The sequence below is a fragment of the Vicugna pacos genome, chromosome 22 (assembly GCF_048564905.1).
Source record: "Vicugna pacos chromosome 22, VicPac4, whole genome shotgun sequence".
Taxonomy (NCBI): Eukaryota; Metazoa; Chordata; class Mammalia; order Artiodactyla; family Camelidae; genus Vicugna; species Vicugna pacos.
In genome coordinates, this window is record NC_133008.1 from 25,208,497 (window position 1) to 25,235,839 (window position 27,343).

At 42.5% G+C, this 27,343-nt stretch overlaps 1 protein-coding gene across 1 annotated transcript; it reads right to left on the reverse strand.

Moving 5' to 3' along the window:
• LOC102531786 (uncharacterized) lies at positions 1-27,343 on the reverse strand. The gene is given in 7 exon segments (XM_031689540.2): positions 1-270; positions 272-1,603; positions 1,994-2,054; positions 2,245-2,371; positions 22,712-22,756; positions 23,459-23,695; positions 27,240-27,343. Coding segments are annotated over 5 exon segments (1,671 nt in total). The 5' UTR covers positions 22,730-22,756; positions 23,459-23,695; positions 27,240-27,343; the 3' UTR covers positions 1-137.

Consider the following 27,343-nt stretch of genomic DNA (forward strand, 5'->3'; position numbering starts at 1 on the left):
GAAGGCTTTCCCACAATGTTTACATTCAAGAAGTTTCTCTCCAGTGTGAATTCTTTCATGGCTTCTGAATGAACTGGGTCGACTAAAAGCCTTCCCACAGTCTTTACATTTATACGGTTTCTCACCAGTGTGTACTCTCATGTGTCCTCGAAAGGTTGTGCGATAAATGAAGGCTTTCCCGCACTCCTTACATTCATAGGGCTTCTCTCCAGTGTGCGTTCTTTCATGTACTTGAACATAACCAGAACAACTGAAGGCTTTACCGCATATTTTACATTCATAGGGCTTCTCTCCTGTGTGAGTTCTTTCATGTATGCGAAACGAACTGGGACAATTAAATGCTTTCCCACATTCCTTACATTTATAAGGTCCATCTCCAGTGTGTGTCATCATGTGTCTCCGAAAGCTTGTGAGAGAAACAAAGGCTTTCCCACATTCCTCACATTTATAGGGTTTCTCTCCAGTGTGAGTTCGTTCATGTATTTGCAAACCCAGAGGAGAACTGAAGGTCTTCCCACACTGCTTACATTCATAGGGTTTCTCTGCAGTGTGAGTCCTTTCATGTCTTCGAAAGGAAGTGGGACAACTGAGGGCTTTACCGCACTGCTTACATATGTAGGGTTTCTCTCCAGTGTGAGTTCTCACATGGACTTGAAAAGTGGTGAGCCAGTGGAAGGCTTTTCCACATTCTTTACATTGATAAGGTTTCTCTCCAGTGTGAGTTCTTTCATGTGTTCGAAAGGAACTGGAACAACTGAAGGCTCTACCACATATTTTACATTCATATGGCTTTTCTCCAGTGTGAGATCTCTCATGTATTCGATATGAACTGGGACAGTTGAATGCTTTCCCACAATCCTTACATTTATAAGGTCCAACTCCAGTATGTGTTATCATGTGTCTCTGAAAGCTTCCGAGAGAAATGAAGGCTTTCCCACACTCCTTACAGTCATAGGGTTTCTCTCCAGTATGAGTTCTCTCATGTTTTCGAAGAGAACTGGGACAGCTGAAGGCTTTACTACACTTTTTACATTCATAGGGCTTTTCTCCAGTGTGGGTCCTTTCATGACTTCGAAAGGAACTGGGACAACTGAGGGCTTTACCACACTGCTTACATTGATAGGGCTTCTCTCCTGTGTGAGTCCGTTCATGTGTTTGAAAGGTTTGATGATATCGAAAGGCTTTTCCACATTGTTTACACTGATAGGGTTTCTCTCCAGTGTGAGTCCGTTCATGTTTTCGAACAGACTGGCGGTATCTAAAGGATTTCCCACATTCCTTACATTTATAGGATTTCTCTATTCCATGATTACTTTCATGTTTTTGAAAAGGTTGGAGATAACTGAAGGCCTTCCCACATATCTTACATTTATAAGGCTTCTTCCCATATTCCTGGTACGTGGATGGTTTGGGTGCAGTGTGAGATTTCATGTGCCTATTAAGGGATGAACGGCTCATGAAGACTTTTCCACACACACTGCACTCCCATGCCTTTACTGCAGTGGTACTGTTCTTGTTCAGATTAAGATTTGGAAAAAGGCTGATGTTTCTTCCATCTTGACTACCTTCATTACTTTCACAGTCTCTCTCGAATGTATGACTTCTGTTAAAAAAAATCAGAAGCACACTGTTGATGATTTTTTTGCTGATTTTATAATCATTAGTAAGTATTAGTATTACATTTTTACCATTTACAGGGGAAGTGTAGGTTTTCCTGCAGTGTGTCAATTTGAAAGAAAATATACTGAATGCTCTGCAGGAAAGCACAGCCAGGGCTGTCATCACAGTGATACTCACACATGCAGTCTCTGAGTACATTTCAAAGTACTCGGGAAACAATGAACATCCACGTCACATTTAAGAAAGCATTTTGGGGAAGAATTTTCTGAGAATAAATTTGAAGCTGGACTCTTGTTTCTACTTGTTTTTAAACTTTTTTGACATAAGAAGATTCCCTTCTTGGACACTGCTTTCTGTTGTGAGTGCAACTCACCTCAGATTTCTTCCCTGGTCTTTGTACTTATCTTCAGTGTTATGGTCTTCCCATTTTCCCCCTAAAATACAGACCCCAAAAATCAGTAAATTATAGAAAAATTATTACTTCACAAGTACATGATGACCTCAGTCTACAACTGATTTATTTACTGAAGTATTCTCTTCCCCATTCGAAATCTTAGAACAACACTGATGGGCAAGGAACACTTGATCTCTAACTGACTATGTGAAGAATGTTATCATCATTACCTACTGAGGCCAGGTTCCTCAAGGTTTCCCGCATCACATCTCTGTAGAGTTTCTTCTGTGAAGGATCCAGTAAAGCCCACTCCTCCAGGGTGAAGTTCACAGCCACGTCCTCAAAGGCCACTGGGTCCTAAAACATCCCAAATATGTGCACAGGAAGATGGGCGAGATGGACAGTACTGGACTCTACAGTCCATTCATAAGTTCACATATTACACTGTCATCAAAATATTTATTCTATGACTTGGTCATCAGAATTCTTACTCTATACATAAGCACTTCCTCACAAATTTAACAGCATCATGAGTATGTGGAAATTATTTCTACATTTTTACTATGATCACTTAAAGTCACTGTTCTCTAATGGTGGGGTCCAGAGCATGTTGGAGAAATGAGAGAAATGCTGTACAAATGAAAGAAATATTTCCATTTTAAGACCATCAAATCTTTGTGAGAAAAACTCTTTCATCCCTTTTAATACCCACCGTATCACACAGCAGTCCATGAAGCACAGGGTCATGTTTGCATGAGGGTTTTTTTTAATAAAAAATTTAAAAAATGGAGGTACTAAGGATTGAGCCCAGGACCTCGTGTGTGAAAATTAAGCACAAGCTTTACCACTGAGCTATCACCCTCCCCGCTGCATGAGGTTTTAATGGAAAAAAAAACAACACAGTGAAGAACTGGAAGTTTTTTCTTCTATTCCCATCACCAAACAGAGAAGCCAGGATACCTATGGAAATCTAACTATAACTAGGCCCAGCTGGCCATACTGTCCTGAAGTACTCCAGGCTATTGGAAGAGTCAGATGCAAGTGCCTGAATCAAAATAATCTTGTGGAAAAGTATTAATTTTAACTTACTTGTAAAAACATGACAGACTCACTTATTCTTTTCTATCTCTTCCCTGTTTCACGAGGCTGGGAAGTTATCTGGAAGTTAGTGCTCAGGCATGAGAAAGAAGGCACGACAACTTTGACCTCCACAAGGTCCCTATCTGCATGGCCTCAGAGCGGCTTTGCCCTACTCTTGCCATGCACACGTGCATATACTGAGGATTAAATGCCATAAGAGCTCTTTCTGGCAAAACCGTAACAGTGCACACTGGACCTTGGGGAACCAAATAAGGATTGCAGTTTGTGAGGGAGTTCACTGAAGACCACAGTGGTCTGGTGGTGAACGTGCCCATCACTATAAAACATGAAGGGTTCAACGGTGAGATACCATGTCACACGTGTAAGAATGGCCATCATCAAAAAGACCACAAACAACAAATGTTGGCGAGAATGTGGAGAAAAGGAACCCTCCTACACTGTTGGTAGGAATGTAAATTAGTGCACTCACTATGAAAAATAGTATTGAGGGTTCTCATAAAACTAAAACCAGAACTGCCCTATGACCCAGCAATTCTACTTCTGTGTATATATCTGAAGAAAATGAAAATACTAGTTCAAAAAGATACATGCACCCCAATGTTCATAGTAGCATTATTTACAATAGCCAAAATATGGAAACAGTCATTAAGTGTCCATCAACAGATGAACTGATAAAGGTGTAGTATATATGTATAACGGAATACTTAGCCATAAAAAAAGAATGAAATTTCGCCATTTGCAACAACATGGATGGACCTGGAAAGTATTATGCTTAGTGAAGTAAGTCAGAGAAAGACATACTGTGTGATTTCACTTATATGTGGAATCTAAAAACAAAAACAAATGAATGTAACAAAATGGAAACACATTTGCAGAAAAAAACTAGTGGGTACCATTGGGAAGAGCGGAGTAAAGATAGAGGTAGGAGATGAAGAGGTACAAACTGCTATGTGTAAAATAAAGCTACAAGGGTATATTGTACAGCAGAGGGAATATAGCCAAAATTTATAATAACTTCATATGGAGTATAATCTCTCAAAATTTTGAATTACTATCTTGTACACCTGAAACTAATATAGTATTGTAAATCAACTACACCTAAAAAAAAGTCAATGGTCTATAATAACTGAAGTCAGATACTGTCATAGTGAATTAAAAAGCAACACCCAATTGTATGTTGTTTGTAAGAAAGCTGCATTCACAATAAAGACAGATGGATTAAGACTAAGGGATGGAAAAAGATACAGACAAGTGGAATATCTATATTAATGTCAGATAAAGTACAGGGATAAAGAGTGACATTACATAATGAAAAAGGGGTCAAGTCTCCAAGGAGACACAGCAATCCTTAGTGCTTCGCTGCTCAGCTATGTGGTGGCAAAATACACCAGGGCAAAATGGCTAGACCTGCAAGGAGAAACAGATGACTTCACTATTATAGTTGGATGGCAACACTCCTCTGCCAACAACTATAGGAACCAGCAGGAAGAAATTCAGGAAAGCCATAGCTGAACTGAACAGTGCCCTCAAACAACTGGACTTAAGGGGAAACCGTGGAATATTTCATCAAACAACAGCAGAATACACACTCTTCTCAAGCTTACATGGAAAATTCACAAAGATAGAACACGTTCTGGCACATGAAACGCACCTTAACCAATATGAAACAAGGGAAATCATACAAAATATACCCTCAGAACACAAGAGCATTAATTTGGAGATCAGTAATAGAAAGATACTGAAAACCCCTCAAATACTTGAAGATTAAACAACACATTTCTAAATAACCCATAGATCAAAGATGTCTCAATAATAGTTAAAATTATTTTGAATTAAATGAAAGTGAAAGTACAATTTACCAAAATATGTGGAATGCAGCAGAAACAGGGCTTAGAGGGACATTTATGGCACCGAAAGCCGTACACTTGAAGAAAGAGACCTGTAATCAATGATCGAAGCCTTTACCCTTGGAAACTAGAAAAAGAAGAGCAAATTAAACCCAAAGTAAGCACGAGAGATTTAACAATCTCTGAGAAGAAATCAATGAAATTACAAGAAATCATTGGGAAAAATCAACAAAAACTAAAAAGCTTGTTTTTGAAAAGATAAAATTCAGAAATGTCTATACATGCTGAGAAAAAAAAGACAGAAATGATTAATATGAGGAATGAAAGAGAAAATGAAAATGTAAACGCATTTGATAAAATCCAGAACCCACTTATGACAGCATCCTTGGAACAGAGAGGGGCTTCCTCTTATTGAGAAAGACCATCTACCAAAAACCTGCGATTAACATCACACTTAAAGGTGAGAAACTAGATGCTTTCCTGGTAAGATCAGGAGGCAATGATGTCCCCTCTCTCACCAGTCCTAGTCAACACAGGACAGGAAATCTAAGCTAAAACAATATACGAAAAGGAAATAAAAGGTATACAGAATAGAAAGTAGGAAATAAAACTGTCTTTTGTCACATATAACATGATTATGGAGAAAAACTCCAAGAATCAACAACAACAAAGAAAACTCCTTGAACTAATGAGAGTAGAGTAAGGTGGGGGAGAAATGAGTAATACACAAAAGTCAATTATTTCCTACAGATCCAAAAAAATATAGCCAATTCATCTTGGACAAAGGATCAAAGGCAATTCAGTGAAGAAACAAACAATGCCAGGAAAACTAGACAGCCATGTTAAAAAAAAAAAGAATCTGGACACAGATCCCATGCCTTTTGTAGAAATTCAAAATGGATCATAGATCTTATGTAAAATGCAAAGCTACAGAATTCCTAGAAGATAATCCAGGTAACCTTGGGTTTGGTGATGAGTTTTTAGATACAGCACACCAAAAGCAGGATTGATGAAAGAAAATAAAATGGTAAATTGACTTTATTTAAATGACAACTTGCTCTATGAAAGACAGGGTTAAGAGATTGAGAACACAAGCCACAGACTGAGAGAAAATCTCTGCAAACCACTTACCTGATAAAGGGCTGGTATCCAAATACCCAAAGAAGTCTTAAAAACTCAATAATACAACAAGCAACAAAATTAAAAATGGAAAAAACATAACCTAACCAATTAAGACAAAGGGATGGTAAAAGAGTGTAAGAATGACATTATTACTAGCTACTTTACAGTACTAAGATTCAAAAAAATTGAGAACAAATACTTAAGGATGGAGAAGATGTGGAACAGGAACCCTCATTCATGGCTGGTGGGAGTGGACAACCAGTATGCCTACTTTGGAAAATGGGCAGTTTCTTAAAGTTCTAAACCTGCTCTTAACCATACAATCCAGCAATCAAGCACCTCTATATTTTGTCAAATTAGCTGAAAACTTACGTTCATTTAAAAAAAACCTGTGTATGAATTTTTATAAAAGCTTTAGTCATGACTATCAAGACTTACAGGTAACAACAGGTAAATGGAAAAATAATCACTGAAACAGGAATACAATGAAATACATTCAGTGTTAAAAGGAAATGAAGAATCAAAAAGACGTGGAGAAAACTTAAAATCATATTGCTGAGTGAAAGCAGCCAGTATGACAAGGCTACACACAGCTTCGGCCGCCAGGGATCTGGGGGTAGGAGGGAGGAATGACTGAGGAGGTGGAGCACACGGGGCTTTCAGTAGCATATGTGATGAAGAAATGATGGACACAACTCATTTTACCATTGCCGAAGCCCACAGATTGTGTAACATAAGAGTCAGTACTACTGTAAATTGTAGACTTTAATGCATCAGTATTGGTTCATCAAATGTAATAAATGTACCACAGTAATATAAGATACAAAAAATAGGGCGAACTATGTGAAGGCAGAGGGTTTAAGTGGGAACTCTGTACTTTGTAATCAAGTTTTCTCTAGACCTGAAACTGCTGTAGAGAAAGGTAAAGTCTATTAGAAAAAAAAGATGAAGTAAGATGCATTAATATTTCTCCCAGATGACTGATGACTGAAAGAGGTCATCTTTCAGTCAACTGATTTGAAGTTATTTCAGTGAGCCATTATGGTTCTCTTACGAGGCCTGCACCCTGAGACTTGGAAGAGAGGGTAAAACTACACTGAATGCCTTGTTCCACAGCCCAGCACTGTGTATTCTGAGAAATGAAATGAGTGCCTTGAACTCTGACATGGATAAGCGTTTCCTGGGGAGGCCTGCACTGTGGCTTCAGTTTACGTAGAGACAAGTGTTACCTTGAGTTATGTCTTGGGTATCTGCTGGCAAGAGATTCGCAGAATTCTTTTACCACAAAGGGGTAACTTTTAACCATCCTGGGTCCAGAAACCCATGCTGATGAAGCCAGCTGCCGGTCAGTGCAAAGATGACAGCCTGATGTCTGGTCAGCTGTGGACCTGCGAGTCCCATCCTTCATCAGGATGCCCCGATTAAGGGATGAAAAGCAGCAACTCTGCCTGAGATGGATCATGTATGAATGTGGCCATGTTGTCCCTTAAAGTCTATGAACTCTCACTGCTTTTCACTCAGGGAGTCCTAAGCAGCTCCCCAGGGAGACCAGGGGGCTGGGAAGGGGGTGGCCTTCAGCGCCGCGGCACCTGGCAAGGGACTGAGGAGAGGGGAGGCTGCTCCTCCTGTAGGAAGCTTACTGCAGAGGCGCAGGTTTGGCTGTATCTTGTCTCAGGGGGTCTCCACAGGGGAGCTGGCCTCTTGGGGTGCTGTTACCAGGTCCCAAGACACAATGGGAAGCTGGATGAGGGGTCACCTGCTCAGGGCTATCTATTTTTAGCACAGCTCTGTAGGAGGTGAGAACCGCAGCTCTAACGCACACAGACCGGGGCCCCGGGCAGGTCCTCATGTCAGAAGCCTGTGGACAACATAAAGCCATCATGGGTAACTCCAGAGGCATGAGAGGAGGTCACGGAAGCCTCTACTGCGAATCCATGTCTGAGGCACTGACAGGAGAGCCTGTCCTCTGGTATTCTGACCAGAGTCCAGGGCTTTTTTGTTTTTTTGTAGGGAACTATTCAAAGTGGGTCAGTTCACAAGTAACAGCATAAATAGGCTCAAGTAAAAATTTGTCAATTTGTCAAAAATTTGTCAACAAGGAATAAGATGCCTCCACAACACCAGAAACATCTAGACAAAGTTGTAGGGACAACAGTGATTTCTTCACTGCGTCAAGGAGGAAGTGGGCCCCAGATTACCAAATAATTTTTAGGAATTTAAACAAGATGCCAGGGCCTCACGTCATATATCAGCAATGCCTGCCTGCTTTTTAGGGGCTCTTTTTGCCCATATTTTTATGTTCTGATGTCCTCAGAAAAGGATGTCACTGGTGTAATGTCCCACCTGTGCTTCTGGAGGAAGGTGGATTCAGTTCACCTCCTGCCTGCAGACTGTGTGTGTTGACAGTGGTGCTGAGTTTTGCTGAAGGGAACCAGGTAAAGGTGTATCATGTTCCTTCAGAGGTGAAGGCAACTACAGCTGAGAGGCTGTTGAAACAGGCACTGAATGGGACAGACTTAGACAAATCTTTGAGAGCAGAATGTTTACCAGTTGCTAAGTGGATGGAATCAGTAATTTCCATAATGTTGGGGACTAAGAATTGGGGCTTATTTAGTGCAACCACAGCTCAAGGTAGCTGTGATCCACTATGAGGTATTCATCCTTTCCAGGTTTGAGAACAGATCAAATAAGGCTGTTAAAAGGAGAAACAGAGGGGATTAATCATCTCACTAAATAGATTTTATTCAGTGGTTTCAATCCTTCAAAACCCCGTTTAAGACATTTTTCCAGTAAAGATATACAAATGGCCAATAAGCACATGAAAAGATGCTCAATATTGCTAATTATCAGAGGAATGCAAATCAAAACTACAATGAGGTGTCACCTCACACCAGTCACAACTGCCACCATTAAAAAGTCCACAAATGATAAATGCTATAGAGGATGTGAGGAGAAAAGGGAACCCTCCTACACTGTTGGTAGGAATGTAAATTGGTGCAGCCACTATGGAAAACTGTAGAGAGTCCTTAAAAAACTAAAAAACTAAAAATAGAGTTGCCATATGATCCAGCAATCCCACTCCTGGGAGAAAACTCTTAATTTGAAAAGATACATGCACCCCAGTGTTCATAGCAGCACTATTTACAATAGCCAAGACATGGAAGCAACCTAAATGTCCATTGACAGATGACTGGATAAAGAATTATACACCACACAGTGGAATACTACTCAAGCCATAAAAAGAATAAAATAATGCCATTTGCAGCAATATGGTCGGACCTGGAGATTATCATACTAAGAGAAGTAAGTCAGACAGAGAAAGACAAGTATCATATGGTATCACTTCTATGTGTAATTTAAAAAAAAAGACACACATGAACTTATTTACAAAAGAGAAACAGACTAACAGACATAGAAAGCAAACTTACGGTTATCAAAGGAGGGGAGGGATAAATTAGGAGTTTGGGATTAACAGATACAAACAGATTTTATTTTATATATAAAATAGATAAACAAGGTCCTACTGTAGAGCACAGGGAACTGTATTTGATAGCTTGTAATAACCTGTAATGAAAAATATGATAAAGGAGACATACATATAAAACTGAATCACTATGCTCTACACCAGAAACTAACAAAACATTGTAAAATCAATAATACTTAAAAAAAAACCCTTTTTAATTTACATTGGGCCGTATTAAGTAATTTAACTTGGGGGGAAGGTCACTGGGGGCCCATTTAGCAATATAATTTGAAAGTAGCAAAGACTGAAATTTCATTTATAATTCACTGGATCAGACCTTCTCTGCTCAGTGTGGGATATTTTAGGACAGTGGGTGATACGACCATAAAGAATCTAGGAAAGACCACAGTTCTCAGGGTTAAGGCAAAACACACCTATTTGTCTTCTATATGGTATTTAGCAATTCCCCTAAGATTATCTTGGGTTCCTTGCTTCAGTTTAGTGGGATCCCAATACGACTGTAATTTGAGACCTAGTATTGATTATCTGCATGAAGGTTTGTGGGTCAGTGCATTATAGTAGATGACAAAATTAATCCAGAAACTATGTTGCAGAGGCTAAAACAGCACCCCTGTATCTTTTCATTGTGTAAATTCTTCTGGTATATTCTGAATTTCCAATTGGGTCAAATTGTGGGCCTTTTCATTTGTCCTCTCCCTCCTGTCCTTTCCTGTTTTGTTTTTTCGGTCACTGGATATACTTCAGGCATGGAGGTATCCACTGGTATTTACAAGCTGTACTTCCAGAGAGCTTCAAATCAGTGCTGTCAGGGTGAGAGGCCCCCTCCGTGACATCTGGCTCCTTTATAAAGTATGAAGAACCTGAGCTTAAGTCAGGTCTGAAGTAATCCCTTGGCTCTGCCACAGGGGTGCCAAGGCATTGTCCCCTGTAACCTCGAAGGTCAGGATCTTTGCTGCAATAAAGATAGCAGCAGCAGAAACCTTTAAGGGCCCCAGGGAGCTCTGGAATTAGGGGTGGGGACTCAGCTGCCATCTGATGACTGCCTTTTCCCCTCTCTCTTCTCCTTTAAAGTAACTGATGTGTGAGGAACTAGCACCCAACTGGCCCAGCTCCTGCACGGGCTGCGGCCTGCCTCTCCTGTGTGCGCTGATGCTGAGTCCAATCCAGGCATCATCACAGTTTCTAACACACAGATGAATCCCAGCAAACGCATGGACCCAGGACTAACTTAAGGGGAGCTCCAACCTCATATTGCTGCTCCCAAATGCCTAAGAGTTCTTAAAACTGACAATTCTGGCCAGCTGAACATAGAACTGAGGCCTGGTAGGTAAACAGTGCAACACAGGCCAGCAGAGCTCACAACTCGAGCTCCCCAGCACCCAGCAGCCCGCAGTGCCAGCACCCATCAGAGAGGTGAGCTAGTCAGAGCCAGAGGACAGACCCGTGGGTGGTGGTCATGTCTGGACACGCTGCTCACGGTGCCAGCTGCTCTGGGCATCTGCAGGGGGTGGCTGAGGCTGCTGCCCATGCAGCACAGACACCCACTGAGAGGGGAGGACAAGGGCTGTGACTCAGACGTCTCAGGGATCAGCAGAGCCGGCCTCTCAAGCAGCTCTGAAATGGCTTCAGAATCTAGAAAGGGAGCCTGCCCTGGGTGCTCACGGTGGCTGGGGGCTGGGACTGAGGCAAAAATTCTTGTCTAAGGGCAGGGGCTTGTATGGCTGGTTTGTGTTGCCATCTGTGGAGCAGAGAAGGCCCAGACTTCTCAGCTTGTCCAGGTGGAGGCACAAGGGGAAGAGGGAGGTGAAAAAGAAACAATAGGCCCCAGATGGAGTCATGGCGTGTAGGCCCATGTCACCAAACCAAGACTTAACACCTGACCTAACTGCAGTTACAGCCTCCTCCAGAAATGTAATCTTAACCAGCCGTGAAGTTTCTGGTCCGCACCAGTGAGTAATCGGCCACAAGGGGTTTTTCTACCCCTCAAAGGAAGAGGAGACAGTCCACTCTTTCCTTATCCCTTCCCCCGCCTGCTGGGGAAGCAGGCGCTCCATTCATACAGCTCTCTACTTGCTAGATGCGATGCTGTCCGACTCACCAATCAATAAAGCCAATTAGCCCTTTAAAATGTATTTGGTTGAATTTTGCTTATTTAACAGATTGGGAGGCTTACACTGTGAGCAAACATCAAAAAAATGTGCAGTGTGAGTACTCATTACAAGGACAAAGGGGGGAAAGAAAAATACACATTTGCTTCTTTTACGATAAACACTAAAATCAAAATGCTCAAGAAATGATGAACACTGGTTATCTGGGGGTGGCTGAAGCAAGAGCACTTGAGGGACAAGGATGTCCTGGAGTGAGTCTACTTTAGATTTACAGATCTTCTCTTAACAGATTTTTGCTAATTTGTGCGTGTATTATTTAAAATTAACTGAGTAATTTGCATAAACCATATTTTTCTATTTAATAGTCTTTATTTTTAATTAACTTACTTTTGCTTTTAAATTTTTAATTTTAAATTTATTTTTTACTTTTACAGAGGAAACCATTCTAAGATTTACTCCTTTAAACACTAATACTTATAAAAGTTTAAGCCATAAAAAAATGAAAAGTTTCAAATCTCTTTCTAACTAAAATAACAAGAGAGGCATTATAGTTTCCCCTTATAGCTCGCTCTGGGGGTTATTTCAGAAATATAACATTAAGGAGAAGGTGACTTGTAAACTAGGTTCCTGCTTCTCCATTCTTTGGCCATTGAATAAGGCTGCTTCAGTCTCAAAGAAAAAAGAAGAAAAAAGAAAAAGAGATGTAAGTAACATAGAATGCAGTAGGAATTTGGGTCTAATCCATTAAATGTACTAGAATTTTCAATAATTTATGTAAGTTTTGAATAGTTTTCCTTTTATCAATTAAAGGAATTCATTTGCTTCAGCAATATTATAGCACTTAAAATTTCAAAGCTCTGTAAGAACATGCACATACAAAAATTAACCTACAAAGGTAAAAGCCACCTGAGAACTCAAATACATCCATCTCGTATCTTGAGGCTCTCCTTGCCAAAAAGGAACAAATAGTCTGCTTCCAGAATTTCTTGCTTTACTCTCAATCAACATACATTTAAACCCTGAAAACTATCAGTTTTATATACTCACACAGGAAATAATATCACATACTATTATGGAAAAATAGAGTTAAGAGCTGCAATATTAAATATATAAACATATACAAGGAAAGAAATGCAAATACTTGAATCAGTGAGACAAGCAGCCTGCTTCCCCACAGTCCAGAGGAAAACCCACCTTCCCAGACTTGAGGTCCAGATGCCCCTGTGAGGATACAACCCCTGGAGCGGGCCAGTCCCTGGTGATGGTGGGTAGGGACACCTGAGCAGCCACAGAAACGAACTCTGGAGGTTCAAACATAATGCAAGTACTCCTTCTCTAAGGCTTCGATTCTTACAAGTGAGAAAACCCCCAGCCAGACTCAATTTAAAGTTCTAACTTAAATGTACTTCCAAATTCATAACCCTTGTCCAGGAGAAAGAACTCCTGACCTTCAAAGACTTTCTCAACGTACTCAGTTTACTCTGAGTGCACCTACCCTGTGGATGCAAAGCTCAAGCCCATGTCTGGAAACAGGCCCAAAGAAACCACAGTTACAGCCTCAGAAAGGGCACCACTCCCCATCCCTCACCCACCATCACAGGTGCCTCCCCAGCTTCCCAGGGCTCTGGATCTTCTTTCACTATGAAGGCTCCTTCGTGGGTGCGAACGGGGGTGGGGGGGGGAGGACAACTGCAGGGGGCGGCTCCCCAGGAAGAACAAAACAGCTGGTCCTCCGAGTACTTCCCTTTGCAGACTCCAGGGGGCCTCAGCTTAGAAATACTGACCACAGGTCTTTGCTCCCCACTGGAGTCGCCAGGACACCACACCATTGACATTTTAAATGACACAAACCTAGTGTTTGAATGATCCAGCACAACCACTCTAATCCAGTATTTATGTGTAAAGGAGGGAAGACAATTGTAAGGCATTTTTCTAGTTCAAGAAGAAAACACAAATATCTATTTCTTTCAGAAAGTGAATGTCAGTTAATTATTTCCACGGCAAGAAATTGTTTGGAAACAATCATAAATGAAGAAAAGAAAAAAACAGATCTCAAATGTTACAGTCACTTATGGGTAGAAAAAAGGAAACAAAAGTGTTAACAAATGGAATAGTATAATAGAATTTTTTTTTTCTGAAATTCACCTTTCTTCCCCTTGGGAAATACTTTATACTCTTTCATGATCTATTGATGCAGTACATTTACAGTCATTGAAAAATGGAGACTTACAGTGAATAAAGTCACAAACTTAAGGAGGGGCAGGGCCAACCTGGGACTATGATGAAAATACAGATCACGTAGCAGTCTCCAAAGGGGAACTGCCACCCAAAGGACTCAAACAGGGTGTCTGTGCCCAGGAAAAGTCCTGGGGGAAAAGGCACAGGACTTCTATACAGTGTAGTTCCAGGTGGTTAATCTGATTTCCTTTCATGGAAAATATACATAGACAAAAAAAAATCTTTAAAAAGAGCCATCTATGGCTCTGTGGAGGAATGATAAACAATTAAAATACTGCGCAGTTTGACGTGCACCACGGAGGACAAACAGTTAATGATGAAGCTATGAACTGAAGAGGGGAAGATGGCGTTTGGGAATGTGGGGAAAGAGCTGGAAATTTAGGCATTTATTGTGAGCCCTGGGAAGAGCTAGGTGGGAGAACAGGCTCATGGATTTGTGACCCTGTTCCTCAAACATCTGGAAAAGTGAGGGAACAAGAAGCCCCCCCCCCCCGCCCTGGGACGAAAGGAGGGACTGACGACCCCACAGACCACAGCCCCTCCACCTCAGGTACCCCGAACACTGAGTCACGAATGTCCCCTGATAACCCTCTCCGTGGTCACCGCACAATCTGGAGCAGACACGGCCGCAGCATCGCGCAGAGAGGCCGCCCTGCGTCCCGACTGCCGGCCGAGCCCGCACAATCCGTGCCGCGCCCCTGGCGGACTCGGGTCCGTTGACCGCAGGGAGGCCCAGGTCCCACCGTGGCCAGTTCCAGCCAGTTCCTCCGCCCCGGTCTCCCAACACCTGGCCCCTCAACTCACCATTTTTCGGCTTCTCGGTCATCCACCCCACAACTGCCGCGGCAAGCGCAGGTCACAGCGACAGAAGATGCCGCGGAGCCACCGGAGGCCTCTAAGGGCACCGAGCCGATCTGCAGCGCGGACGCTGGGAGCGAGGGGAGATAAGCGCGTCCACGCCATCCACGCCCGTCATTGGAACGTCGCCCACACGTACGTAACTGGCGACTCCCCTGATTGGACAGCTTGCTAGGCCCCGCCCTTCCGTGCCTGAGTGACAGCAAGGCGGAGGGCGCGACTCCGCACCAACCTTGTCGGGGCAGTGGGCGGGAACTGTCCCCCACCACAGACACAGATTTGGAACAGAAGTCCGTGAGACCCTCAGGGAACCGCGACCCTTCTTCACAAACACGGACACTTAAAAGTGACCCCGCCATACGTTATGATGAGTCTGGCTCCACTTTGATCTCTGATTATTTCCTGTGGGAGACATCTGCCTATGCCTCCTACCCCCACTCACTTGGTACTTTAAAGTCCCGCCGCCTTACGAGGGCTGAAGCCTCAGATACTGAAACGTGTGAAACACTGAGGCAGAGAAACTACCAGAAAAACTTTCAATGTAATTCCTTTAGTATCTGTTGAAAGGTCAAAGAAAAAACTGAGTGAAAAAGAGGTGGTGAAGGTGTGAAGGGTAAGCAACCGTGGTCACGTATGGGGCAGGACGGAGGTGAGACCGACAGGAACATCAGGACCCTCTCACCGCTGCCCACAGGCGTTTATGAATCTTCACGATGATTCCGAGGATGTTTCTATTACTAAATCTTACCACGAAACATTTTGTATACTCCTTTCTGAATATATTTGCTGATAAAAATTGTAAAAAGTAATTAAGGCTGGAAAAGAACATATTTTGTATGTATTAGTTTGTCCTATAATGTGGCAATCTGAGTTTTCATTCACGGTTTTGGCAGCAAATACTCAGAAAGAATGGGTTACATAAATTCATTATCATATGTAGTTTTTAAAAACAAAGGGTACTGCTATGAAAAAAATCTGGAGGATTTACCAATAAAGCAAATAAATGTATTGCAATATACTTATCATGCTACCTTTTCTATAATCTGCAGAGACAGGTGGAACCTTGACCCCCATCCAAGGTGTGGTTGAGTAGTGGAGACATACACACACCCACCAGGAATGTATGAAAGTGTTAATTACTTCCCTAACTGAGGTCTCTGTGGAGAGGAGGGCAGCCCTCTCCAGCAGGTGGGAAAAGGCTTGAGAGCAAGGAATAGAGGCTGGCCTGGGTTTTTTAAATTGAGGTTAGCAGTGGGGCTAGGGTGGGAGTTCACAAGCACAGCCTTTCTTATCATCTTGTACAAATGTGGGGCCCAAGGGGAAGAAGCGGGGTAAAACTTTAAAGTTGTCAGCTATCAGATAATAAAAATACATACACTGGTCTCTGCCCCCTGTTCCTGGCACAGGGCTCCTAAAACCCGCATGAACTCCTAAGGGATGAGATCATAGGAGCATTTCTTGTTCTAATATTTGGTGTTTGACCTTGTCCCTGACACAGAGCTCCTGATACCCTTGTGAACTCCTAAGTGATAAGAGCACAAAGAGCACATATTTTTTTTCTTTTTTGTTTTTCCCCGCCCGCCCCCACATATTTTTTTTTGAAGCAACTCTGGTTGGGCTCCTGGATGGGGGCTGGTCACCAGGAAGACCAAGCCATGGTTAGGAGCGTGGAATTTTCAGCCCAATCCCTCCTCCTCCAGACAGGGGAGAGGGGCTGCAAATGGAGTTCAAAACTGATCACGCCTATGTGAGGAAGCCTCCATAAAATCCTAACACTACGGGGTAGGGAGAGCTTCAGGTTGGTCAGCACGTCCACGTACGAGGGGGGTGATGCGCCCCAACTCCACAGGGACCCTCCCCGACCTCACCCAGTGGGTCACTTCATCTGGCTGTTCACCTGCATCCTTCACCACATCCTTTAATAAACTGATGAACGTAAGTAAAGTGATTCCCTGAGTTCTCCGAGCTGATCTAGCAAATTAATCAAACCCAAGGCGGGGGTTGTGAGATCCTCTGATTTGTAGCCAAGTCAAGAGAAGTTGTGAGTAACCTGGGGACCTCCTCCTGTGACTGGCATCTGAAGTGGGGACGTGGGGGTGGGGGGATGGGCAGCCTTGCAGGGCTGAGCCCTTAACCTGTTGGATATGGTGCCACCTCCAGATAGTAGCGTCAGGATGGAGTTAAGTTGTAGGACACTCGCTGGTGTCACAAAGAATTACTTGTTGTGGGGAAAAACCCTCACACATTTGGTGACCAGCAGTGCCAGAAGTGTTCTGGGTGACAGTAAAGGAGACACACAGGAGGGAAGAACTGGGTCTTCTCTAGTCGGGGACAATACAGAGTTTTCCCAACACATCATCAGTCAAACATTTAAAAATGGAGTCAGAGACCTCTGGTTTCCAGTCTGGCAGATAAGGAGCTTAGACGGTAACAGTCCCATCCTCAACAATAAAAAGAAAACAAACTTAAAATCAGTGACTCTTCTTAGATCTATCAAAGAACTGAGGTCACAGGGCAAACCACTGTCTCCAAAATTGGAAACTGACAGAAGAGTAGCCATTTTGAAACATGCCCACAATATTCTGCTCTTAACAAGTCCTGTCCTCAAAAGACTCTTCCATTAGAGGCTAACCAGCTGGAATTTTACCAGCGCCTGCGTGACACGGCGGGAGGGAAGCAGCCAGCTTGAGTCCCTTCTGGTCCTTCTGCCCGACCTCACAGCAAATACGCGGTATGCTTTCCAAAACCATCCCAACTCTCCACCACCACCTGAGTGTCCTGCAGTTCAGTTCAGTTCTAACACAAACTGGCCAGAGTTAACACCAGACTCCGCAGCTTAAAGTTCAGTCCTTCCAGACTGCCCCCATGCCCAGCGCAGCTGCAAATGTGGGGCGGGGCCGGCTGCGCACATTTCTGCATGGCTCGCGACAAATTCCGAGGTTCCCTGCACAACACCTCATGTTTGTTAATTGGCTGGAACAACTATCAGAATTAAGGAAAGTACTTTATTATTACCGGTTTATTGTAAAAGACACGAGTCAGGGACAGCCAAATGGAAAGTGTGCACAGGGCGAAGCTGGGGGCGGGGAGCAGTGTCTCCCAGCACACTGGCAGGGTTACCAGGTCAGATCCTTCTGACTCCCAAGGTTTTGGGGTTTCAGTGGAGTTTCCTTAGGTAGGCCTGACTGATTAAACCTTTGACCACTGGTGAATAACTCAGTCTCCCGCCCCTTTCCCCTCCCCAGAGGCTGGGAACTGGGCTGGAAGTTCTATACCTCTAATCAAAGCTTGGTCTTCCTGGCGACCAGCCCCCATCCTGAAGCCCTCTAGGGGCCTTGAGCAGTTGCCTCATCAGAACATAAGATGCTCCCATCCCCCTTATCGCTCGGAAAGCCCAAGGGCTTTAGGAAGTCTTTGCTGAGAACCATGGACAAAGACCAGACGTTTTTCTTATTATACCACAGAAGGTCACAGCTCAGGGACACCGGCTCACTGAAATACTGAGACCCAATCATGGGACGAAAGAACATTTCCTCCACCCTCAACGTAACAGTGCACCAAGGAGACTCATGTTTAATGACAGTGTGAAACACTGGAAAAGCTGTATGTCTCAGAACTTATTTATATGTCTCGAAAGTACCCCAGAGGTGACGTGGGAGACAAAAGCAAGGACACCTGGAGATATCTTACCTCTGACAGCCACAGCAAATAGTCCGCATAGCCCAAATGCTAGTCAGGTCAACATGAAACCTCAGGCTAAAGGCCTGTTTACCTCAGTTCCTTTTCACAGTACATCATGTCCAGTATGCAGTAAAATATTCAAAGGCACAATAAAAGGCTTAAAAAACCACATCTTTAGGAGATAGGATATGGAAAGGAAACTGATTCAGACGTAGCAGGTATGTTGGAATTATAAGACCAGATCTGAAGGAACCCGGACCAACACGCTAAGGGCCCGCTGGCCACTACATATTCAGTCACTCCAGCTTATGGATAACTGCAGTGAACGGCAGCAGTGTTACAGGGGCGGGGGCAGGAACTGGAACCCTCTGTTCTGAGGAACCTGCACACCCACTGAAGTGATGACAGACTGTTTCTTCAGAGAGGGCGAGGTGAGTTGTCCATGTATGTTGCAAACTCATGGGCAACTACTGAAAAGTGTGTAATAAGCTAAAAGAGAACTAATGGAATCACCTAAAATGCTCAATAAAAGGTAGAGAAGGCAGAAGAAAGGTGGAAAAGGATTAAAAAGAACAAAGAACAAAGGTAACAAACAGAAAAGAGCAGCATGTGCTAGATGTTAAGCCACTATATCAATAATCACTTTAAACAATGGTCTACATACAGCACATGAAAGACAGCAACTGTCAAATGGGTAACAAAATAACGATGGTGTGTTGTCTACAACAATCAGTTTAGATACAAAGACACAGATAAATGAAAAGTAAAGGATGGTGAAAGATATACCAAGACAACACCAAACAAAAGAAAGCTGGTACAGCTGTATTAATTTCAGATAAAGCTGACTTCACAGCAAGGAAAACCCACACCGATAAAGAGGAACACTACATAATGACGAAAGTGTCAATTTTCCAAGAAGACATGGCAATACTTAGCGTCTACATGCATAACAACACACAGGCAAAATACACAAGGGAAAAAATACTAGAACTGCATGGAGAAACAGATGAATCCACCCTGACAGCTGGAGACTTCCACCTCTGCCCTCACCAGCAGGCAGAAAGTCAGGAAGCACACAGTGAAATGAAACAGCACCATCAAGCAAGTGCATTTAATTGAAATCCATGCACTACTTTATCCAGACACAGCAGAACACACATTCTTCCCCAGGTCACATGGAACACTCACCAAGACAGACCACATTCTGGAATGTGAAATTCACCTTACATTTGAAAAAAGAGCGATCTTATAAGATATGCTCACAGACCACAATGGTATTAATATTTAGAAATCAGTAACAGAGAGTTGGAAAATGCCCAAGTACTTGGAGATTAAATAACACCCTTTTAAATCACACGTGGGTCAGTAAGGGAGTGACGTCAGCAAGACGGCATAATAGCAATTTTCTACTGTCATCTCCCCACAGTGCACCGATTCCGACAATCAGCCAAGGAAGAAAGTGCCTCTGAAGTCAGGGAGCCCAGTGGAGAAGTCTGAGCACACCACGGGGCAGAAAATCCAGGAACAGACACAAGAAGGGGAAGAAGAGTTTCACTCCTCGCAAAGGTGGCGGAGCTCAAGCCCACGAGCTCCCCTGGGCCCGGGATTCCTCCCCTGGGGAAAGGGAGAGCGTGGTGAGTGAGCACCTGGCTTCCCCAGTGGGGTGGGACGCTGCCCCCAGGCTTGGTGATTTCTCGGCTCACTGAGAATACAAAGGGGATCGGGACAGCTGAGCGGCTGGAAGGCTGGGAGCAGGGGAGGGCTGCAAGGACCGCAGCAGCCGAGGCAGGGAGCTCAACGAGCCAGCCACCCACAGGCTCCCTCAGGGGCTTGCATTTCAGCCACTCGGGATGGGGTGTCTGCAGATGCTCCAGCTGGCGCATGGGCACACCCAATGCTCTGCACACCTCACTCCCCCGCCCTCGCACCCCTGGGCAGCGCCATGGATGTGCTCCAGAAGTCGTGCGCAAGCCTCTCCAGTGTCCTGCACACACGTGCACTCAGCTGGCTCAACTCAGCGGGACTGGAAGAAGACCTGAGCGTCTCCGGAGACGACCTCTCAGGAAAACAAACGGGGGCTCTCAGTGCCCCGCGTTTGTGAGGGATCAAAAGAAGGCATATGATCTTAGGAATTCTTGCTAAGGAGGGAGCAAGAATTGTAGGGCAGGCGGTCGTAGGTAAGGTCTGACAGTCTCAGAATTCCCAGCAGGGCTGACCGGTTAAACTGTTTCTTTCCCAAGGCCAGTCAGCGGAGGAAGTGACTGCTCCTTCCAATGTGAGCACAGCAGTGCAAGGAACACATGCAAGCACACACATACGGAAAAATGACACCAGAAGGAAACACAGTAATTTCCCACTAACCTATCCCAGAGATGGAGATCTACAAAAAAAAAAAAAAAAGATACAAATGAAACTTATTTACAAAACAAAGAGACTCACAGACATAGAAAACAAATTAATGGCTACCAGCGGGGAAAGGGGCTGGGAAGGGATAAAATGGGAATTCAAGATTTGCAGATACAAACTACTATATGTAAAATAGATGAACCAGTTTCTACTATATAGCATAGGGAATTATATTCAATATCTTATAGTATCCTATAATGAAAAAGAATATAAAAAGGAACATATGTATGTATATGTATGACTGAAACATGCTGTATGCCAGAAATTGATACAGCATTGTAAACTGACTATACGTCAATAAAAAAAAGAATAAAATAATGCCATTTGCAGCAACATGGAGGGACTTGGACATTATCATACTAAGTGAAGTAAGTCAGGGAAAGACAAATCATATATCACTCACATGCAGAATCTAAAAAAGTAACACAAATGAATTTATTTACTGAACAGAAAGAGACTCACAGACATAGAAAACAAACTTGTGGCTACTACAAGGGGAAGCGAAGGGGGATAAATTAGGAGTTTGGGATTAGCAGATACAAACTACAATGTATCAAATAGAGAAACAAGGTCCTACTGTGTGGCACAGGGAATTGTATTAAATATCTTGTAGTAACCTATACTGAAAAAGAACATGAAAAGAAATATACATTTATATCTATTTATATTAATATATATAACAGAATCACTATGCTGTGCTCCAGAAACTAACACTGTAAACTGACTATACATCAATTAAAAAATAAAAAATAAATAAAACATGGAAAATTACTAAGAGAAAAATCTGGGGTTAGTGGGTCTGGATAAACTGACCTAACAGGATTCTTGCTGCAGTCAGACCAGGGTGATCTCACATCACCTGGGGGATGGTGCGGGTGTAGGAACCCGATCAGGTACACAAGGGCATCAGATATAGGGAAGGTCAGGGACTCTGGTTTAACTGACTTAGCAGGATTTCTGCTAAAACTGGATTTTACCAGGAACTACACAGATGGGACCAGGACAAGGTTCAGGAGCCTGACTCAAGTTGGATCAAGCAGAGACTCACTGGTGGGGGCGGGGCCAGGGCAAGAGTTCTGCACACGGACTGGGACTTGTCTGGCTGGAATGTGAAAGCAAACTACGGACCTTCTCATCAGCTTGTCCTGTGTGGACATAAGGGGGAGGGAGAGGTGTGAGGCACAAGCTGTCAGCAAACATCAGAAAACACGGAGTCTGACTCCCCTTTACAAGAACAAACATGGGTCTGAAAAACATGCATTCATGATGGCTTGTTTTTATGTAAAGAAACACTAACAGGAAGCTCAAGAAAGGATCAAATCTGTGTATTGGCAGGTGGCTGGAGTAACAGCTCTGGAGGGGGCCAGGGTAATGTGGGCAGTGACTTTTCCTAAGTTAGGCTTTCATATCATGTTGGTTTGTTGAAAATAAGCAGAGAAAAAATATATACGCCATATTTTACTATTTAATAGTCTTTCTTTAATTTTAACTTTTGTGCACAGGAAACCACCGGTAAGATTTAATTCCTTTAAACACTAATGGTTGCCAAAGTATAAAGCATACAAAATGAAAACATTTCAAATCCTAACTAAAATGACAGAGTACATCCAAGTTTGTCCTTCCCCTGTATCTCACGTGGGGAGGGGTATTTTCAGGAATAAATAGAACACTATAATGCAACAGGGGTTTGGGTTTAGTTTTTTAAATGCTGTAGAATTTTCAAAGATTTACATAAGCTTTAATTAGCTTTCCTCACATCAATTAAAATAGGAATTCAACTGCTTTTAGCCGTTTAAATTTCAATATTCTCTAAGGACATGCACACACAGTGATGTAAAAATGAAACATGTACCTGAAGACGTAAACACATTCAAATCATATCTTGAGGTTTTCTTGCCTAAAAGGAACAAAAATTCTAGTTAGTTCTACACCTTTCTCGCCTTACTGACATCATTTCTCTCAATCAACTTACATTTTTAAACCCAAGAAATAAAAACGGTTATTTCTCACGCAGGGAATTAGTTACAAAGTGCTAAGGGAACCTAGAGCCAAATGGCTGCACTATTCAGTGGATAAAAGAACCGAGAGGAGAGAAACACAAATACTGGAATCAGCACAGATAAGTGGTCGGCGTCCCACGGGGCAGAAGCAGCCACTTTCAGAAAGTTTGACACACGCTAGGCTCTCCCGTTGAGACAGAACTGCTGGACAGGGTCAGTCCCTGGTGAAGGGGGGACCTGAGCAGCCCGGGAACCTGCCCTCCTCCTCTCCCCGGGGAGTAACGGAACCGCGCCCACTCTCAGGCCCACATTCTCACAGTGAGAAAACTCTAGCGGGACTCAGTTTAAGGTTCTGACCCAAATGAAGTCCCAAATGCATGAGTCCTAACCCAGGACACAGAACGCCTGACTGTCACGGACTTTCTCAATGTGAGCAAATTACACTGAGCGCAGCTACACTGGATGCAAAACGCCAACCTATGCCTAGAAACAGGCGGGGGAGCCACAGTCACAACCACAAGAGGGCAGCACCACACCATCGCCCCACAAACCCCTCCTGCCCGGCGCACGCGTCTCCGCAGCTGTCCCGGTCTCTGTACCTTCTCTCAGCATAGACGCTCCTCCCAGCGAGTGTGAGCAGGTGGGGCATCTGCAGGGGGAGGCGTCCCAGAAAGAACCAGCTGGGTCTTCAGGTACTTCCCTTTGCAGCCTCAAGGGGCCTTTGCTTGGGTCAGTGACCTCCACCTCTGCTGCCAGTGGCACTGCTTTGGACTACACTGATGATATTTTAAATGACACAAACCCAGTGATGGAAGAATCCAGCAACTCACACAAATCTAATGTTTATGTAGAAAGGAGGGAAGAAAACGGTAAGGCATTTTTCTAGTGCAACAGGAAAACCTGTGAGTATCTATTACTTGCAGAAATTAGTATTAATTAATTATTATTTTCATAGTAAGAAATTGTTTTATAAACAAGTATTATATTTAAACAGCTCAAGTCTAAGCCCTGGAATTGCATTTGAACACTGCCCCCTAAAGAAGACCCCCAAAGCAAAAAGAACAGACCTCAGAATAGTACTACACCTGCTCAGGGGAGGAAGAAAAGGGAAGAAAGGATTTTTAACACATTCAGTGTAATACGAGAATATATTCTTTTTTCTGAAGTTCACCTATTTCTCGCCTCTTTGGAAATATTTTACACCATCTTTCAAGCTCTACTGACTACACAGGTTTTAATTTTTTGAATAACTGAGGCTCAAATAAATGAATACATCTTTCCAGGGTGACAGGCCCACGGAGGGGCAGTGCTGACAGGACAGATAACCTAGGAACATTTCCAAAAGAGAAACTCAAAGGACTTCTCACAGATGTCTGTGCCCAGGAAAGATCCTGGGAGGAGAGGCACAAGGATTTCATGCAACAATGTAGTTCCAGGTGGTTATTCTCAGCTTTCCTCTCCTGGAAAACATCCACAGCAAACAGAAATCTTTTTAAAAAGAGCCACCTAAATTCTACCAATCACACAAAGAAAAACTTATGCCCATCCTTCTCAAACTCTTCCAAAAGACTGTGGAGAGATGGTGTGGTCATGCCCTCTTGGAGGTTGTAACTGTGGTTCCCCTGGCCTGTTTCTACACATAGGGAGGAGTTTGGCATCCCAAACTCATTCTATGAAGCCATCGTCACCCTGATACCAAAACCCGACAAAGACACTACCAAAAAAGAAAATTATATGCCAATATCTTTCATGAATATAAATGCAAAAATTCTCAGCAAAATATTAGCAAACAGAATCCAACAACACATAAAAAAGATCATACACTATGATCAAGTTGGATTCATCCCCGGGACACAAAGATGGTTCAGCATACGCAAATCAATGTGATACACCACATCAACAAAAGAAAAGACAAAAACCATGTGTTCATCTCAATAGATACAGAAAAAGCATCTGATACAGTTCAACACCCGTTTATGATAAAAATTCTTACCAAAGTGAGTACAGAGGGAACATATCTTGATGTAATAAAAGCCATTTATGACAAACCCACAGCCAACATAATACTCAATGGTGAAAAGTTGAAAGCCTTCCCACTAAAGTCTAGACCAAGACAAGGATTCTCACCACTTCTATTCAGCATAGTATTGGAAGTCCTAATCATAGCAATCAGATAAGAAGAAATAAAAGGGATCCAAATTGAAAGAGAAGAAGTAAAATTGTCACTATACATGTGGATGACATGACACTATATATAGAAAACCCTAAAGGCTCCACATAAAAACTACCAGAGCTGATAAATTCAGCAAAGCAGCAGGATGCAAGGTTAATGCATGGAAATCTGTTGCATTTCTTTACACTAACAATTAAATATCAGAAAAGTAAAAAAAAAAAAAACTCCTCTAAAATTGCATCAAAAATACTTAGGAATAAACCTGATCAAGGAGATGAAAGATTTATATGCAGAGAACTATAAAACATTAAGGAAATTAGAGATGATAAAGAAATGGAAAGATATCCCATGCTCTTGGATTGGAAGAATTAACATTGTTAAAATGGCCATACTACCCAGAGTAATCACGGATTTAATGTGATCCCTGTCAAACTATCCATGACATTTCTCACAGAACTAGAAGAAATAATCCTAAAATTATATGGAATCACAAAAGATCCAGAATTGCCAAAGGAATACTGAAGAAAAGGAACGAAGTTGGAGGCATAACCCTCCCAGACTTCAGACAATACTACAGAGAACTACAGTAATCAAAACAGCGTGGTATTGGCACAAAACAGACATGTGGATCAATGGAACAGATTAGAGTCCAGAAATAAACCCACACACCTACGGTCAATTAATCTTTGACAAAGGAGGAAAGAATATACAAAGGAGAAAAGACAGTGTCTTCAATAAGTGTTTTTGGGAAGGCTGAACAGCTGCATGTTAATCAGTGAAATTAGAACCCTCATGCAATACACAAAAATAAACTTAAAATGGCTTGAAGATTTAAATATAAGACATGACACCATAAAACCCCTAGAAGAGAACGTAAGCAAAACATTGTGTGACACAAATCGTAGCAATGTTTTTCTAGGACAGTCTACCAAGACCATAGAAATAAAAGCAAAGATAAACAAATGGGACCAAAATAAACTTATAAGCTTTTGCACAGCAAAGGAAACCATAAATAAAATTAAAAAAACAACCTATGGAATGGAAGAAAATATTTGCAAATGATGCCACTGACAAGGGCTTAATTTCCAGAATATACAAACAGCTCATACCTACTCAATAACAAAAAAACAAACAACCCAGTCCAAAAATGGGCAGAAGACCTAAACAACCATTTCTCCAGTGAAGACATTCAAATGGCCAATAGGCACATGAAAAAATGCTCAATATCGCTAAGTATCAGAGAAAGACAAATAAAAACTACAATGAAGTATTACCTCACACCGGTCCAAGGGCCATCATTAAAAAGTCCACAAATGATAAATGCTGGAGATGGTGTGGAGAAAAGGGAACCTTCCTACGCTGTTGGGAATATAGTTTGCTGCAGCCATTATGTAAAACAGTATGGAGATTCCTTAAAAAACTGAAAATAGACTTACCATATGAGCAATCCCACTCCTGGGCATATATTTGGAGGAAACTCTAATTTGAAAAGATACATGCACACCAATATTCATACCAGCACTTTATAATAGCCAAGATATGGAATCAACCTAAATGTCCATCAACATATGAGTGGATAAAGAAGTTGTGGTATGTACACAATGGAATACTACTCAGCCATAAAAAAGAATAATAATGCCATTTACAGCAACGTGGAAGGACCTGGAGATGGTCATAATAAAGTTCAGTAAGCCAAAAAGAAAAATATCATAAGACATCAGTTATATGTAGAATCTAAAAACTGACACAAATAAACTTATTTACAAAACAGAAATAGACTCACAGACATAGAAAACAAAGTTACGGTTACCATTGGGGAAAGGCGGTGGGGATGGGATAAATTGGGAGTTCAGGATTTATAGATACACACTACCACATATAAAATAAATAAACAACAAGGTTCTACTGTATAGCACAGGGACCTATATTCAATACCTTGTAATAATCTATAATGAAAAATTATATATATATATCCATCATTGAATCATTATGCTGTACACCAGAAACACAACATTCTAAATCAACTATACTTCAATTAAAAAAAAAAGCTACCCATGACTCTTTAGAAAAAGGATAAACAACTAAAATATTGGGTCTGTTTCAAATGCACCACAGAGGACAAACAGCTGATAATGATGCTGTGAAATGAAGAGAGAAAGTTGGCTTTGGGAATGAGGGAGTGATCTGGAAATTTCGGGATTTATTACCAGTCTTAGGAAGAGTTAAGCTGGGGAGGCAAGCTCCTGGATTTGAGACCCTGTTCTCCAAACGTTTGGAAAGTTCGGGAGAAAAGTGGTCCCCCTGGGAAGAA